Below are 16,383 nucleotides of genomic sequence, written 5' to 3'. Positions count from 1 at the left end.
GCTGAGGCTCGAGTTAACTTTAACTGGGGTTCCCAGTTATATACATGTCTTATCCCTCTAGAAGGGTGGAATGCTACCCACGTCGCCAGAACTGGCGAGGGGGTAGTATTCCAAAGCATATGACACCTTACACGACATGTTTTGATAATGCTATGCCAAAGTTAGCAATAATCGCGAGGATTATAATGCACTTAAGAGTATATGGTATAGCGTTATCATGGAAACAGCTAAAGGGCTTGGTTCCGAAAGCTGCATACAGGCTCAGCTCATGCTAGAGCACCATCTCACATAATTCCAAGCACTCTGCCTCCAGGATTGTTAAGGCCTGCCATATATGTGTCCATTTAGGGTTAGATATAGGTATACTATATCTAAAGCAAATGGTGATTACACCACCTTGCCCCAGCTGTGTTAGCAGCCAGCTGTGTCAGTTTTGGATGGCCAGCTAGGGGTGGCATAATACATGCTGCAGCCCCTGGTAGGCCCTGGGTGCACCTATGCCCTGGGTACCTAAGGTACACTATACAGGGGCTGATGAGCTGACTCCGTATCCAATTAGATTTGTACCTAAGGTACATGGAGTCCATTTTAACAGAGAGAGCAGGAAGCCTGGGGTCCTGGATAGCAGGATCCCAGGCCAACTATGTGGAAAACCAGCAAAACACTAGGCAAAAAGTTAGGGGCAACCATAGTCAGATATCCACCTTCCTACATCACTGTGCTATATTAGAAGGAGTACACTTTATTAACTCCAATTAACAAAAGGATCTCTTTAATAAAAGCAGTAACCCATTTACCAATCTACATAAAAGTATCTAAACCTATAACAACCAAGTGCCTATTGTGCATCTTTTAGTGAGGGTGATTTTTACATTCTGTATTTGAAAATGCCACTGTTAGAAAGTAGATATTTTCTTGCTTAGCCATCCAGTGTGCTTCTGCTAGGTTTGTGTATTGCATGTCTGGCTTTGGAGTGTCATAGGCTGGGGAGGAGCGGTGGCAACTGAGAGCCTGATGAGTCGGGGCTGGACTTCATTTACAGCAGGGGGAGGATATTTCCTTTCACCTGAATGGACCTGGTCTGCCTTCCACAATGCTGTCTCCACCCCCTGCCAGGAAGCTGTACCAGAGAGGAAGAACCGGTTTTTGACCAAGTGCAGGGCTTCTCGGTCACCGGAGAACAAAGGATTTTGTAGTATAAATATTGGGACCCAGACCACAGAACTGTAGATATCTTCTGGAAATGAAGAGGATCATTTGCCAAGGAGAAGAACCAGGGAAGCGGAGGAGGAATACTGCCCCTGTGCTCTTTATTGTTTGGGGTTGGCCTGCAGTGGCTACTTGCTGCCAAGAAAAGGAGAAAGGACTTTGCTGTTTGCTGTGTCCCCTGCTTGAGGAAGATCTTGAAGGGCTTGAATTTGAGCTTGCCTTCTGTTCTGAAGTCTCAGGGACACAAAGACTTCACCACCAGCTCCCCTGAACTTCCTTGCTGGGAGTTCTGACCTGCAAAGAGGTGTCTGCTGTTGTTTAAGACCTCTAGAGACTGTTTTCCGCTGGTAGCTGGAAAATCAACGCAACACCGAGAAGCGTGAGGCATCTGTACCTGTTTATGACACATAGCTGAAGAAACGATTGCAGCGCCTGCCGCGGCTCGAGAAATCACTGCACGCTGCATCAAGTGCAACTATCTTCAAAGTCCGAGATCAAGGCACCAATCCAGACGCAAGCCCTGCTGTGCAGCTGCAAGAATCCATGCATCAACCAGGATCATCGAATCGCATCGAGGCGCCAAGTCTGGCGCATAACTGGGGACGCAGTAAGAAACTGGGGCATCACCTCCCCACGCAGTGAGAAACCGATGCATCACCTCCTCTCCGGTAGGGAACCTACGCATCACCTCCCCTGTGCAGAAGTAAGGAACCGACGCATCACCTCCCCTGGAGCAAGGAACCGATGCATCACCTTCCCTGAGTGTAAGGAACCGAAGCATCACCTTACCTGCGGCCTGTTTTGTTTGTTTGCATGACACATCCAAGGTACTTTGTGTGAAACGTGTTGCATCTGCAATTTGCTTTGAACTGAACAATTACTAACATCTGAAAGTCATATCTATTACTGTAGTGCGGATTTTTGTCCTTTGGTCTTGTTTTGGTTTAGCTAAAGAGGACTGTTTTTTCTAAATTGGTGTGGTGTCCATTTATAGTGTTTTCACTGTATTACTGTGTGTTCACAAATGCTTTACACACTGCCTCTGAGATAAGCCTGTCTGCTTGTGCCAAGCTGCCAAGGGGGTGAGCAGGAGTTATTTTAGAAGTGTACCCCCCTAGAAGCAAGGTTCTCTATTAGGACAAAAGTCCCTGCCTCTGCCAACGAGAGATCCCCATTTCTAATAGTACCTTTATAAAGGTATGGAATGCCAAGGTGACTTACAATATCCTCATCATGTACAGCAGGGGATACTTTAGGCCGTATAATACATGGCCACCCAATCACCTTTCCCACGAACCTTTTATATCTTGGTGCATAGCTCTTTCTAAAAAAAAAAAAAAAAGAGCGAGCATGTTTGCAAACATGACTAATAAAAATAAAACCTCTAGTGCAAAATTAAAGACATCATTAACCTGTAAGGTATTTGTTGCAAACCGATATTAGAAACAGTTTGATACAAGTCAGTTTAAAAAAAATGGTAGCTCCCAATATGTAGAAACTGCCTGACCGACTCTAGCTTTTCTTTATCTAAGGAGTGCAAAAATAGTAATATTCTCTCAGTTTGTCACTGAAAGCTATAAAAATAGAGCAGAAGTAAGAAAAGCAATGATCCATGTTCCTTGCTTTAAACAGCTGATCTAATTATGCTCTGTCACCTGACCTGCCTTTCACCTCAGCTGCTGGCTCTGGCAGCAGGCATTGAATTGTCAGGTTTTGACATCTTTTATTTGAAATGGGTGACTGGGTACGTCACAAGTCGCCGATTATAAAGAAATTAGGAGACTGCCATTTATACAGGGGTTGCCAAATCCCATTTATCATATAGATGATAGATATGAATTCAAGGCACATAAATGTGGATTTAATAGCCAACCTATATTTACCTACACATCTTGACTCTGTTGTTATCTTGGCATTCCATATTTTTGGAGAAATACTTTGATAACACACTCCTTCAAACTCTATATTCTGATATACAACACTTTGTGTCCAGTAGAGGGGAACAGACACCCTTTAAATAGCACAGCAATATACACACAAACAGGCTGCTTACTACCTGTCACCATATAGATATATCAGCAAATAGCAGATTTAATAAGCAGGAGTAAGTCAGTAGAGGAGCCCTACAGATGGAAATCTGCCATTTGTATTAGTTCCATGTTTACATCTGAGATTTTTTTGAAAGCTAGAAACCAATTTAAGCAATAAGTCAATGTCTTTGCCAGAGTCAGATTTCCAACTAAAACGTTTATGAATCTGGCTTATATTTTAATATGAACGACATTCTAGTGATCTATAATCCATAAATAACTATTTATTAAGTTTAACAATGGTATTATTCAACCACTTTTACGTTCTACCTAACCCATGCTCTCCACCTCCGGTGAAACAGGTGTAATCACTGCACTTTCCCGCACTCCTTTATGCAGTTACATCTTAATCTTTCGGGTGTAACTCAGGTGTGCTAACACAAGTATGCGACTGTCCCGAGAAGGTGCTCACTGCGTTTCCATCAGGTTTTCTTGAATCCACTCCTCTGACACTATGAAAGCCCACAAAGGGCACCCACGCTTAGCAATGAGACTGTGCAACTTGCACACATATGTATGTATGGTGAGCACACACTTTTCACTGACTTACTTACACCTGTTAAATATCATGGAGTGTGGTTTTTCTTTTTCTCTCTCTCTGGAATTTTCTATAGGGGGTAAGTTACGTTGTGTGATTTTTATCAGATCACTCCTCACTTCTGGTGTAATGGGGGAGATGGGGGACTAGTAGTGGAGGGCCCATCACTTGGAAATTAGCTACAGGAGTGTTATTGGACCCTGAATGCTGAGAGGACCTGAGCGAGCAGTTGACCACTTAATTGGAGAATAATTGGGGTTCCACATCCACCTGAGTGGCACTGAAAGCGGCATCATGGGTTGTGTGGCTGGAAAGTTGTATCGAGTCACATGACAACTTCAGAAAGAACTGGTGCTACAGGAGGCAAAGTTGTCAAACCATTTGAGATGGGAACCCGAATTGTAGGAGACAACGCTGTCGACAGTGGGCGCTTGCAGGGCATTAGGAGAATTGATGGAAAGTGTTGACAATTAACCATGAAGGACTACCACCAACGGCTATACAGAGATGGAGACAAGCCAAGTAACTGGTTAGCTTGGATTCCACAAAGCAAGACTGAGGTGCCTCGGTCCTGCTTTTATGCCATCCTGATGGTGCCTAGGCCAAGGCACAGGCACAGGCTGCGATCAACTGCACATTTAGGGAACACATGAAAAGTATATTGGAGTGTGGCTCTGCCTCAGAGCTGTTCTTCGGAGGGATAGTCCTTCTGGGGGTTCCTGGGATTTTCCATGAAGCACTTAAAGCGGATATCACTCTGAAGGAGATGATAAATGCTTTGGGAGTTCGGTCTGTAAACGAAGCACCAGGCAGTGACAATTTTTCGGTAGAGTTCTACCAGTCCTTTACACCATTCCTCCCAGAAAAACCTTTGGAGCGATTTAAGGCCTGGGACCTGGGTGTTCTGCCTCTCACAATGTGAGAAGGTCTTATATGCATGATGGAAAAACTGTGAGGTGATTCCATGGATTGCTCTTTCTATAGACCACTGACCATGATCAATTCTTCCACCAAGGTTCTGTGTAAAGAGCTAACAGCACATTTGCGATTGGTGGTGGGATCCATAGTACATCAATGTAGCTTTAATCCTGGCCGTAGTACAGCCAGGAACATAGCCAGATGGTCCCATTTGATGCACTCCGTGCAGGATTGGGATGCTGATAGCATTGGTGTCGGTCAATATTGCTAAAGCTTTGACACCCTCGACTGGTCTTATTTGTTGGAGGTGCTGAGAAGCATGAGCTTTGGACCACATTTTTGTACCTGGGTCAAATTGTTATACAGCGATCCTAGGGCTAGGGTTCATTGTGGAGGGCTCATATCTGAGGATAGGGTGTGGAGCGGGGCACCAGGCAGGGCTGCCCACTCATCACTGTTTTTTGCTCTAGCAGTAAAGTTGCTGGCCATAAAACTATAGAGGACACTTAAGGAATAGGGAATTAGGGTGGGAGACACAAGGCTGGTGTCTGGAAACTTATGGTCAGCATAATCCTCAGGCATCCTCCCCTTCTCCAGGGATCTTGAGTTGTGAGTGTTATAACCCTACCCTTCAAGGACATCATGACAATCACTTAGTGGGGGGGGTGTCCATTCTAAGGTTATCTGTACTCCGGGGAACGGTTCCTCTCCTTCCAGGAGGCACAGGAAACTATCTCAGGGGAGGGTCATAATCTGCACAATGCAAATCTTGCACAGACCACTAGAAATCTGGACTAAATTACCGGTGGCGCCCCCATAATTAGGCCCTTCAGGTGATAGTGGAGATTAGAAAAGGCAGACACTTTGTGTGCAGGATGTTTAAAGCCCTCTCAATGGATCAATCCAAGAAGAAACTACTAGCTAAAATGCTTTAGAGTGATGATCTAGACGGGCAGCTTACAGAGAATGAATGCAGATAACTTTTTGGAAAAATATTTTTTTTTTATTTGCAAAGGGTTACTCAGAAGGCAACTTAACTTTTGGATACTTCATTGATCACGAGATACTTGGCTAGCTGAATGTAAGTATGTTGGCAGCAAAAGCCTCTGAGCTTTGCAGGTATGCGTTTTGAATCTGTAGGAAGCTAACATTTTCAACATCCAGTTTATTTTTCATCACCCACATAACCAACAAGTCCACATCTTTAGAAAAACAATTTGTTTCTATGTAAACATGTGTAGAACTTACACCATCGGAGTCCGACAGGTGGTAGTCTCTAGACCGGACTGGGACAGTCAGTGTGGCAACATTAGCTCCAGACGGACCGAGGGTTCTCCTTGCTTCGGGAGTAGCTGGGGGTTTTTCCATGGAATTTTTCCTGAATATATAAAAATAACAGAAATGCAAGACATACCTTTGTGATTACAAAGTCTCACTTCCTTCATGACATTAATATATTTTACCTTTGTGTCAATGGCCCAGAGTATTAAAGTGGCCAGTAGAAGTGCATTAAGGAAAAAACATCATGCCAGAAAAGGACTCAAAATAGTCAGTTCACAAATTTCAATTTATTGGTAGGAAATTACTAAGCAGGGAAAGGAATCTGTCAGACTAATTAAGAACAATAAATAAACATGCCAATCCCATACTTTGAAAGCACATCCATATTTTGGAACTGGCAAACCAACATGAGGTTTAAAAAAAGTCTAATCAAATAGCTTAAGATGCGGTAGCAAAGATCTAAAAGGAGAGGCTGTGTATATGTCCACCTCTGTCAGATATTTCGCAATCATTCTTTGTTGGAAGTTATCAATAGCATACAATCAGTGTTAAACTCTTCCTCTTTAAGATGAGACTGGAACATTCGCAGACCGGCCATGGTATATTACAAGTTTATATATCCTGGAACTAATATTTGGCCATCCTACTCTACAGTAGAATACAACAGGACAATGCTATATCAGCACATCCAGGCAGTAATGGATTATCCAACTTCGTAGCACCCTCTTTCTTTTATACTTGGTATAATCTCTGCATGTTCCTTCTACGCACAAACCGTTCAGTGGCAATGAAGACCTAAAGGAGGACCGCCAAAATATCCTGTGGGAGATGTAAATCCACTGCAGCTTGTCTCCCCCTGGTCACGCGATATGCCAATAACATTATACTAGATAAGATTTGTGAATGATTTATTGCTTCAGGGGCTCTATCCATTGACGCAAGCCGCTTTAGGTTCCCCGAGAGCTGCTGTTCACGTAATGTAACTGATCCTTTTGTAAAGGGCTCAGACACCTTTGAGTGAAGTTCACGCTATATAAAATCACATTAAATAAATAAAGGTACAAGCGGATGTAGATTTTGAGTGCTATGCATTATCTTTTCAAGGGTTTATTGTTGGTTTTGTATTTACAAGATGATATTCCGGTGTTCAGTGCAGTTGTTATTGAGCATGATCATGCCTTGAAGATTTTGCAAACAAGTGACTTCACAATAAAGAAGGAAAAGTGTAAGATGGAGTGGAGAATCTTGGGTATTAGATAGATTTAAGAGATATTTCTCCTAAATTAAAAGTGTTATCTCTTACAGAAGGAGCTCTTTCCACGGAGAACAATTAAGCCAATTTCTGGGTCTAGTAGGGTACTATTCAAGAGTTATTCCTATGTTTGCAGACACAACAAAGTTTGTGAGGAACCTCATACTTAAAAATGAACTGTTTGTGTGCTGTGATGAATGTGAGAAAGAGTTCAAGCTTAAGAAAAGAATTGCATCTGCTGCAGCACTTACACCTTTTGACATTAACGATATGCCCATTATAAACACTGATGACAGCTGAGTGGGGTTGGGTGGGATGTTTTTACCAGAGCAGGAATGGTAGAGATGTCGCTATTGTGTATGCATCAACACCTCTGAGGGATGCAGTGAAGAGTTACTCTACAACTCAGAGAAAGGAGTTGGCTTGCTGGTGGGGAGTCAATCATTTCAGGAAATTTGTGTCGGCGACAAGAGTTTGTGATCCATACCAATTATTGCCCTTTGACTGATTTTTTTTTTTCCAACAAAAAGGTGCCAGATCAGCCTCTGCTAAAAGTGCACATTGGGTAATGAGAAAGCAGGAATACACCTATAGATCAGAGTATCTTCCTGAGAAGAAGAATGTTTTGGCGGTTTGTCAGGGTTGCCAGAAGCAGAGAGTAAGGATGTGGAGGACAGTCTTGATGAAGTGATGGTGGCCAGCGTGAATGTTGTCACAGATGGCAGGGTTTCGCATGAGGAATGGGTCTGTGCTGTGATAAATTATGTGGTGTTGCAAGAGTTAAGGAACTATGGGCCATATGTAGGTAAAAGTGAAATTCCGAATTCATAATACAGAATTTTACCGATTCGGTAATAAGATATCGGAATTTCCGATGCAGGTAAAAATTCAGTAATTTTTACAGAATCGGTAGAAATCGGAAAAAAAATTACTGATTGCTCAATACCGATCGGTATTACCGAATCTGTATTACCGATTTGGAAAATACCGAATCGGTAAATACCGAATTGGAAATTCAAAATACCATCAATTGAGGATTCAGCCAATCCTGTGCATCCACCCCACCTCCCAACCAGGAAGTGGCCACACCCATGCAGGTGCACTGAATCAGAACCCTCACGGAGAGGCTGGGAGTGCAGAGGAGAACAACTGAGCCACTGGGTAAACTTTTCCTGCAAAACCGGCATAATGGCTAGCAAGGACACTGACAAAGAAGGAGGTGAAAGGAAGAGGAAGCTGAAATTCAGAGAAAGGGAACTTCAGGTCCTGGTAGAGGAGGTGGTAAAACAACATACAAAGTTGTTTGGGAAGCAGTCCTTGCAAGTAGCTGAATCAGAAAAAAAGAAGATCTGGCTGGGAATTAAGGCACAAGTGAATGCCATAGGAGTGATCCCGCGGGACATTGAAGTACTGAAAACAAGGTGGTATGACATCAGTAGCATCACCAAAAGGAAGATGGCGAAGATCAAAAAACAAGCCAGCTAGACAGGAGGAGGAAGGAACAGGGCACCTGCCTTAACTGCACTTGAGCAGCGTGTGGAGTCCACCATGGAGCCAGAAAGTGTCTGCGGAATCGGGGATGCAGACAGCTCAGCCAGAGCTGCCACGAAACAAGGTAAGAAGCATGCACATCAATCTGCAACCCCCTTCCTTATCCCCATTCCCCAATGAGGCGGTGTGAATCTCACTCCAGTACAGGTTTTAGTTAACACCAGCAATGAATTATGGGAGATATAGTCAGTGAAACACGTATCAGACAGTCATCACACTGAACAACAAGGCATGTGACACACATCAGTGATAGGCAAGCAGAGGACATTAAGATAGTGTGCCAGAAATGAAAATGTATTATTGCTATGCAGGGCTGCCGGACTACTGAGCTAATGTACAATTTCTGACCACAGGCGAGACATCGTGCAGGTCTGCTCAAGACAATGCAGGAAGGGCACCCTGGATGGAAAGATCAGAGGAGGCCAGTGCAAGTGCAGGGCACACCACACCACCACCACAGGCATCACCACCACTGCCAGCTTCACCACCACTGCAGCCTCACCACTACTGCTAGCACCACCAGCAGCAACACCACCTGCAGTGGCAAGACCCAGGAGGCATGCTGTTGCCACAGTCCAGGAGATGGAGTCATCCTTGGAAGACACCAGGGGACGGGGGACTTTGCCACTGGATTCAAGCAAGCCGGGCTGAAGACGGCTGGAATGACAGAAACCGGTCCTCAGAAGCTTGTTTCCGGTCCAGGGAAGACATGGCTTGGCAGTTCGGGCTGGACTGTTCCCATGAGGCACAGGGTCAGACTGATTTGCATATAGCCATGTCTGAACTGGGGTGGCAGAGTAGGCTAAAGAATGGTGATGGATTAAACCCAGATCTTTTGACTGGGTGTGAGTGTTTGATTGATTCAGATGCTCCATCCATCACCACCCCCTTTTATACCATCACCAGCAGCAACACCACCTGCAGTGGCGAGACCTAGGAGGTATGCTGTTGCCACAGTCCAGGAGATGGAGTCGTCCTTGGAAGACACCAGGGGACGGGGGAGGGAGGGGGGAAATATCAACTGTGCCAGTGGATGGCAGTAATGCTGGGTCGCAGTCCACCTCAGAGAGAGCACACACAGGTGCCAGACGCCGCAGGGCTCGGGAAACCAGTCCACCTTTGCAGGGTGAGGATCATGGTGTCTTTCCAGGGCTGGTGGCAAACATGGTCAAAGGAAGGCAATTCAGTCTGTACAGCGGCAAATAAAACACCTCAACACCAACATGGTGAACATTGAGAAGGGCATCAGCACTATGACCTCCACACTGGCTGAGGGCATGAAGGAGATGGCTGAGGGCACGAGGAACATGTCCCAGTCAGTGATGCTGCTGTGCAGCAAACTTGATGAGGACAGGATGGCACGGCGCAGGGAGAGGCAGAACAAGGAAAACCATCCTAAGGCAGTGAACCGCCTCTCAACTGCCACTTCTCTGTTCTGCAGGCGCTCCCTGGCCAAGCAGGAAGGGATGGCGCACTGCAGCTGTGATGTCTCTAGAGGGTTTGTCAATGTAACGACTGCACTTTAAGTGCTGCTAACAACTCAGGCAGCCAATACTGGTGCTGCGGATGTAGGGTACAGTGAGGAGACGACCAGTGACAGCAGCATCACGCCCCCTGCAACTGAGACCGGGGGAAGCAGCAGAAGGCACGGGGCTGGCACTATATCCATAGCCAGTGAAGACAGTCTGCTGATGGCATCCAGCAGTGTTGTGCGTGGCCGCAGAAGTTAATGCAGCCCACACTTTCTGAACTGTATTGGGTGAAGTAACCCATGACTTCCTCCTTTTGCAGCAGATAATGGGTGTGTACTGACGTGCGCCTCCGCTTTTGTGGATGCAGCGGAACCTGCTTTTCAATAATCCAAACGTGCGCTCCACAACGTTGAGTGTTGATTTTTGTACCACATTGTATCTTCTCTCACTTGGGGTTGATGGGTTTAGGTAGGGAGTGAGGATAAATGACCGCACAGCATAAGCGCTATCACCTAGGTGAGAAAGAAAATGCCATTAATTACATACACCAACACTTTCATCTGCATTATCCATCAGTGTGTGTCACAGTGATTTACCTAGCAGGTATCCTTCTCCAAATTGTCCCACAGCCAGGCGTGCATAGATCCCACTGTTCTGGAAGATGTATGAGTCGTGGGTGCTCCCTGGAAATTTGGCCACGATGTCGGTGATTATGTTAGCAGCATCGCAGATTACCTGTACATTTATGGAGTGGGTGGATTTTTTGTTTCTGTAGATATAACCAGTGGCTGCAGGCGGGCAGATTGGAATGTGTGTCCCATCAATGCACCCTATGACATGCGGGAACTGTGCCATTCGGTAAAAGTCAGTCTTGGTTTTCAGCAGTTCCACCTGTGTGTTTGGGAAGCTTATGTAGTGATGCATTCTCTGCATCATGGCATCCAGGAACTTCTTAAAGAAATGAGACCGGCAACTCTGTGACAACGCACCTACCGCAGCTATCACCCCCTGGTAACTGCCAGATGCAAGTAGGTGTAGGCTACAGAGCACCTGCACATGTGGTGGTATGGGGTGCGCCCTTGGTGTTGGATGCTCCAGGAGTGGGAGGTCCAGAATGGTGTGGGGTGTAGTCTGTACCTTTCATGGATCTCAGCCTCAGTCAGTTGGAAGAGTGTGATGCGCTGTCTGTAAACGCGCTCCTCCCGTCTCCAGATCCTCACTCCTGCTGCCTGTAGCCGTAGCCGCCTTGCAATTACATAGAAGGCCGCCATAGTGATCACACTGTTGCATTTTGGGACTGTTTAAATACATTGCACATGATTACCACCTGCTTTCTGTCAGTGTTAATTACCGACTCCTAAATTTTTCCTTTATCTTCTCATTTTTACAGTTTCTTATTTACCGATTTGGTATTTGGGTGTTCGGTAATTCTGCATCTGTAAGTTAGAAATCAGTAATAAGGAATCAGTATTTACTGATTCCTTATTACCGATTCCTTCACTACATCGCATATGCCTATTTACCGGTCGATAACAGAAAATTTACCGAATTTCACAGTTACCGACCGGTATTGGGCCACCTACATATGGCCCTATATTTTGGAAGGGTGGTTGCCAGGTGGATGTCGCATTTTATGCTGTGGTAGATGTGTTGATGAGAGGAGAGTCCTGGTGGTGCTCTAAGAATTGAGGGAACGTTTTGGGAAGCTGGTGCATGAAGGCCACAGGCCTCAGAGCTAAATATTGGTGACCAGTATTCGAGAGTGATGTTTAGCATTATATCAGCAAATGTCTGCCTTGCGACTGGACTGACAAGTCTCAGACTACTGTGAAATATACCCTTGTGGTTTCGGACAAGTCTGATGGTCTGTAGAAAAAAATTACTATTGATCTCACAGGCCCAGTGAGTGCATTGGGTAAGTGTTCCATGTACACCATCAGGGTGGTAGATTATTTTTCTCAATGGCCTGAGGTAAAGTTTATGGAGCAAGTCACAACTGGAACAGTGATTGATATTTTGAACAATTGTTTGACTGGGAAGGAGTGTCTTAGGTCATTGTGTCTGACTATAGTATCCAATTTGTCTCAGAGGAAAGGAGTATCTTTCTGGTGAGGCATGGCACTGAGCATATTTAGGCATCTGTTTATTACCCTCAAAGCAATGTTTTGGTCCAGAGGTGGAATAATATGTTCAGGGAGAGTGTACATTGGCTTTGACAAGGGAAGAAAAGCTGTGAGGAAGTTAATATGGGGCTTTTGCACAACACCCACAGTGTAATGGGGGAATCCCCTTTTGAGGTGGTGTGAAGTCGTAAATCACGGGCATTGTTGCTAAAAGGGACAGAGAAGAAGAAGGTGGTTTTGGAGAATCCTTTGGATGGTTATCGTGTGGGTGACTGGGTGAGAGTGATGAAGAGGCGCCAAGCAAATAAGTGTGAATCAAACTTTTCAAGGCCCCTTCAAATAGGAAATGTAAATAATGCACCCAAACCCAAGAGGGGCCTGGGCAATGCCCCCAAAGCATGCTATCAAATAAACGAGGGCCTAGCACGGACGGCACAGAATGCGACGTCTAGCGAGGAACTGGTCACAAGTGAGTCTCTATCAACATCAATCATGGATATCAAGAACCTGATACTGGAAAGTAAGAAAGCCAATACATTAAATTTTGATGGGGTAGCCATCTCAGTAGCGCTACTGAGCAAAGACATGGACAAAATAAGGTAGCGCATTAAGGATCTGGTTACAAGAGTTGACAGTGCAGTGAAATAATTAGGGACCCACACTAGTCTGCTCAAGAAAGACCCTTACAATTGCAGAAAACCAAGTTGGTGAATTTAGAGGACAGGTCACAGCGCAATAATGTGCGCATATTAGGTCTCCCAGATAGGGTAGACTCCATGCCGGTTGAACAATTTCTACAGACCTGGTTACCCACAGTTCTGCCTGTGGTAGAAGACGGGGGACTGCAAATTGATAGAGCACACAGGATCACAGGGGGAAAATCCAAGCCAGGGGCCCCACCACGCATGCTTATTGAAAGATTGCTGAGATATAAAGACAGGACGAACATTCTAGCGGCGACTCGGAAACAATGGGATGTGGGATTCAACCATAAAACTGATCTCTTTCTATCCTGACTATGGTGTAGCAACACAAAAGAAAAGGAGGTTGTTTGCAGAGGTAAAAAATAAACTTAGGGGACTTATGCTCATTATTATATTATTTGGATGAGAGACTGTAATTGCATATTAGAGCTCTAGATCGTTCTAGGGCCACCACTAGGCCTCTCTGCAGGTCACCAAGAGCGTTATTAGAGCATAGACACTCTTAACATGATAGAACTGTGAAGGACACAACATGGTCAGACAAGGGGCTATTCTTTCTTCTCTCCACCACATGGGATCTTCTCCAGAATAGATTTTATGCTCACTCAACCAGGACAGGTTGCGCACTTTGGGAAGGCTCAGCATTTAGACCAGACTCTTTTGGACCAGGCACTGCTTCAACCATATGTGGCATCGATACCACAGTGGCGGTACCAATCTCATCCTTTATATGACCAAGTGTTCCGAGAGGAAATCAGGAACCAGTAAGGAAATTCTTTGATGTGAATGTGGGAACTGTATTCTCAACTGGTATAGTATGGGAAGCCTAATAAGGTGACTACATGAGGAAAATGAATGGCCATGACACTATGGGTGCAAAGATCATTGAGGTGTATGGTTAAGATATTGGAACAGCAGATAGGGGATATAGATAAGCAGGCCCCACATGATGAAGCCACATGAGAGACTCAACACAAACTGATGGCTGACCTAGAAGAAGACCGGGAATGACTTGGAAAACACGATTACAGAATGTATACGTTAAACCCAACACAAGCAAGGGGATAAATCAGGACGCCTACTAGCATGGCTAGTCAACAGAGAAAAAGGAAGGAGTGCGGTTGAGTCCCTTAAGGCTGCCACGGGAGAGATTTTGATGGCTCAAACCTATATTTTAGACCAATTTGCTGAATTTTACAAGTCGTTATATGAGAGGCATAATGACAGTGATGAGGCAGGTACAGATGCCACTTTAGATGGAGCACGTTTACCTTTAGTGGATGAGGATACAATAACTTTTCTGAATGCTCCTGCAGAGGAGGCGGATATCAGGTGGGCTATTAAGCACATGAACACAGGGAAAACACTAGGTAATGATGGGTAGTCAGTTATGTTTTACCAGACATGTAGATTTGCTGTGGGTGCCACTACTAGCTATGTATAAGGAGGCATTTAAGACAGGAGTATTGCCGGCTTTGTTGAGGGAAACAAATATAATAATCTTGTCTGAGCCCGGGAGAGACCTCAGTGATTGTGAATCATATCATTCATTGTCAATGATAAATGTGGATGCAAAAATACTGGGGAAAATATTAGCACAATGCCTATCAAGGGCAGCAGAGGGGATAATACACACTGATCAAGTAGGATTTGTTGGCAGGCACACTACCACCACCAACAATCAAAAAGCATTCCTAATCATAGAACAGACAGTACACGGAAAGGAACCAAGCGCAGTTGCTGGTCTAGATGCTCATAAAGCTTTTGATATTGTTCACAGGGTGTTTATGGACCTCACGTTACAGCGCTATGCCTTTGGTACTGATTACTTGCGATGGGTGAAGCTACTTTAGGCTGTGTAAGGCAACAGTGAAAGTAGGAATGTCAATATGTTGGTCGATAAAGAGAAGGACTCAGCAGGGGTGCCCTCTCTCTCCATTTACACAAATTATAGAGCTACCAGGGCAAGTTTACGTATCCGACACTCAAATTATAGTATAATGGTAGGCAGTAAGCGGGAAGGTATCTCATTTTATGCAATGATATACTGTTAAGATTGAGAAACCCGATGACCACATAGCAGTCTATATACAGTACATTCACAAGGGTGGGAGCACACTCAGGGCTTCGGCTAAATGCCGACAAGTTTGTGTTGTATCCTATCTAATCGCCTTTAACTGATGAGGCATGCCTACCTAACAGTTTCAGACGACTCCAGTTAGGTACATAGGAGTGTATTTGAGCTCTGATTACCCTAAAATATATGATTCTAATGTGGGCAATGTACTGGTTTCCCTTGAAAGAAGTGTGTACAAGTGGCTGCAGTTCTTGATGTCCTTAATGGGGTGCATTGCAATTAGCAAAAATTATCATGCTACCTAAAGTACTATCTGCATTGCAACATATGCTGATGCGCATACAAGAGTCCTGCTTCCTTCCACAGATTGGATGAATTGCTAGTATTGCTATATTATTGGGCAGCTGACATTCAGCATACAGTTCCATGGCTCCAAGATGGACGGGTGGATCCAGAGACGGATGTTAAAACATTTGGTATGACCACAGGCATTACTTGCATTACCACTAGTTTCTTGAAATAAGTGGACAGCTTTACCGTTACTAGTTAAGACTTTGTTATATATAGAGGGACAAGCAACTAAAACACATTTTTATGCAGCAGCTGATTTCCAGGCATTCTTGAATTAGCCCAATGATGCAATTTTTTATAAGACAAAGGCGAGGAAGATGCCCCACAGAATATGGAGGACTTGTCTGAGGATGGCCAAAAGGTGGGTTATGCAGCTTTTGGCAAAATATGGAAAATAACTAGTGGATGCTTGCTGGCATATTCTGGTCAGGCAGCGGCTGTCCGCAAGGTCTGCATAGGGTTTCCAAGAGAACCAAAAACATGTGTTAAACTAAACCCTTCCAGACATGGGTTGAGAGGGTAACTCACCACTCAAATTTACTCATTGTTGATTTCACGCACAGCTGTATATATAACTACACTAAAGACACAATGGGAGGGTGATGTGGGCATGGAGTCTGAGTGCCCCTAATTGACAGAGGTAGAGCATTCCAAAGGTAAGGAGAAATGGCACAAAAAGCGCCCTCCATCTCTTGCTCTTCTAACACAAGGAACACAGGCTAGATAGAGCTTAGCTGAGCGCAAGGCCCACAAGGGGACATAGCAATAGAGCAGATTAGAAAGAATGGGAGGCCCCTGAAAGGTAGGAATTTTATGA

At 44.7% G+C, this 16,383-nt stretch overlaps 1 protein-coding gene across 3 annotated transcripts in view; it reads right to left on the bottom strand.

Annotated features, from left to right (window-relative positions):
* The window catches only part of SYTL4 (synaptotagmin like 4), a 640,358-nt gene that overhangs the window by 111,556 nt on the left and 512,419 nt on the right, over positions 1–16,383 (bottom strand). For all 3 annotated transcript variants that reach the window (XM_086918791.1, XM_086918790.1, XM_086918792.1), the window contains one exon: positions 6,004–6,133. In XM_086918791.1, the coding sequence (XP_086774917.1) occupies positions 6,004–6,133 (130 nt within the window). The remainder of the gene's footprint in view (positions 1–6,003; positions 6,134–16,383) is intronic.

Source organism: Lissotriton vulgaris, chromosome 4_1, assembly GCF_964263255.1.
Source record: "Lissotriton vulgaris chromosome 4_1, aLisVul1.2, whole genome shotgun sequence".
Lineage (NCBI taxonomy): Eukaryota > Metazoa > Chordata > Amphibia > Caudata > Salamandridae > Lissotriton > Lissotriton vulgaris.
This window is presented reverse-complemented; position numbering and strand designations above follow the sequence as displayed.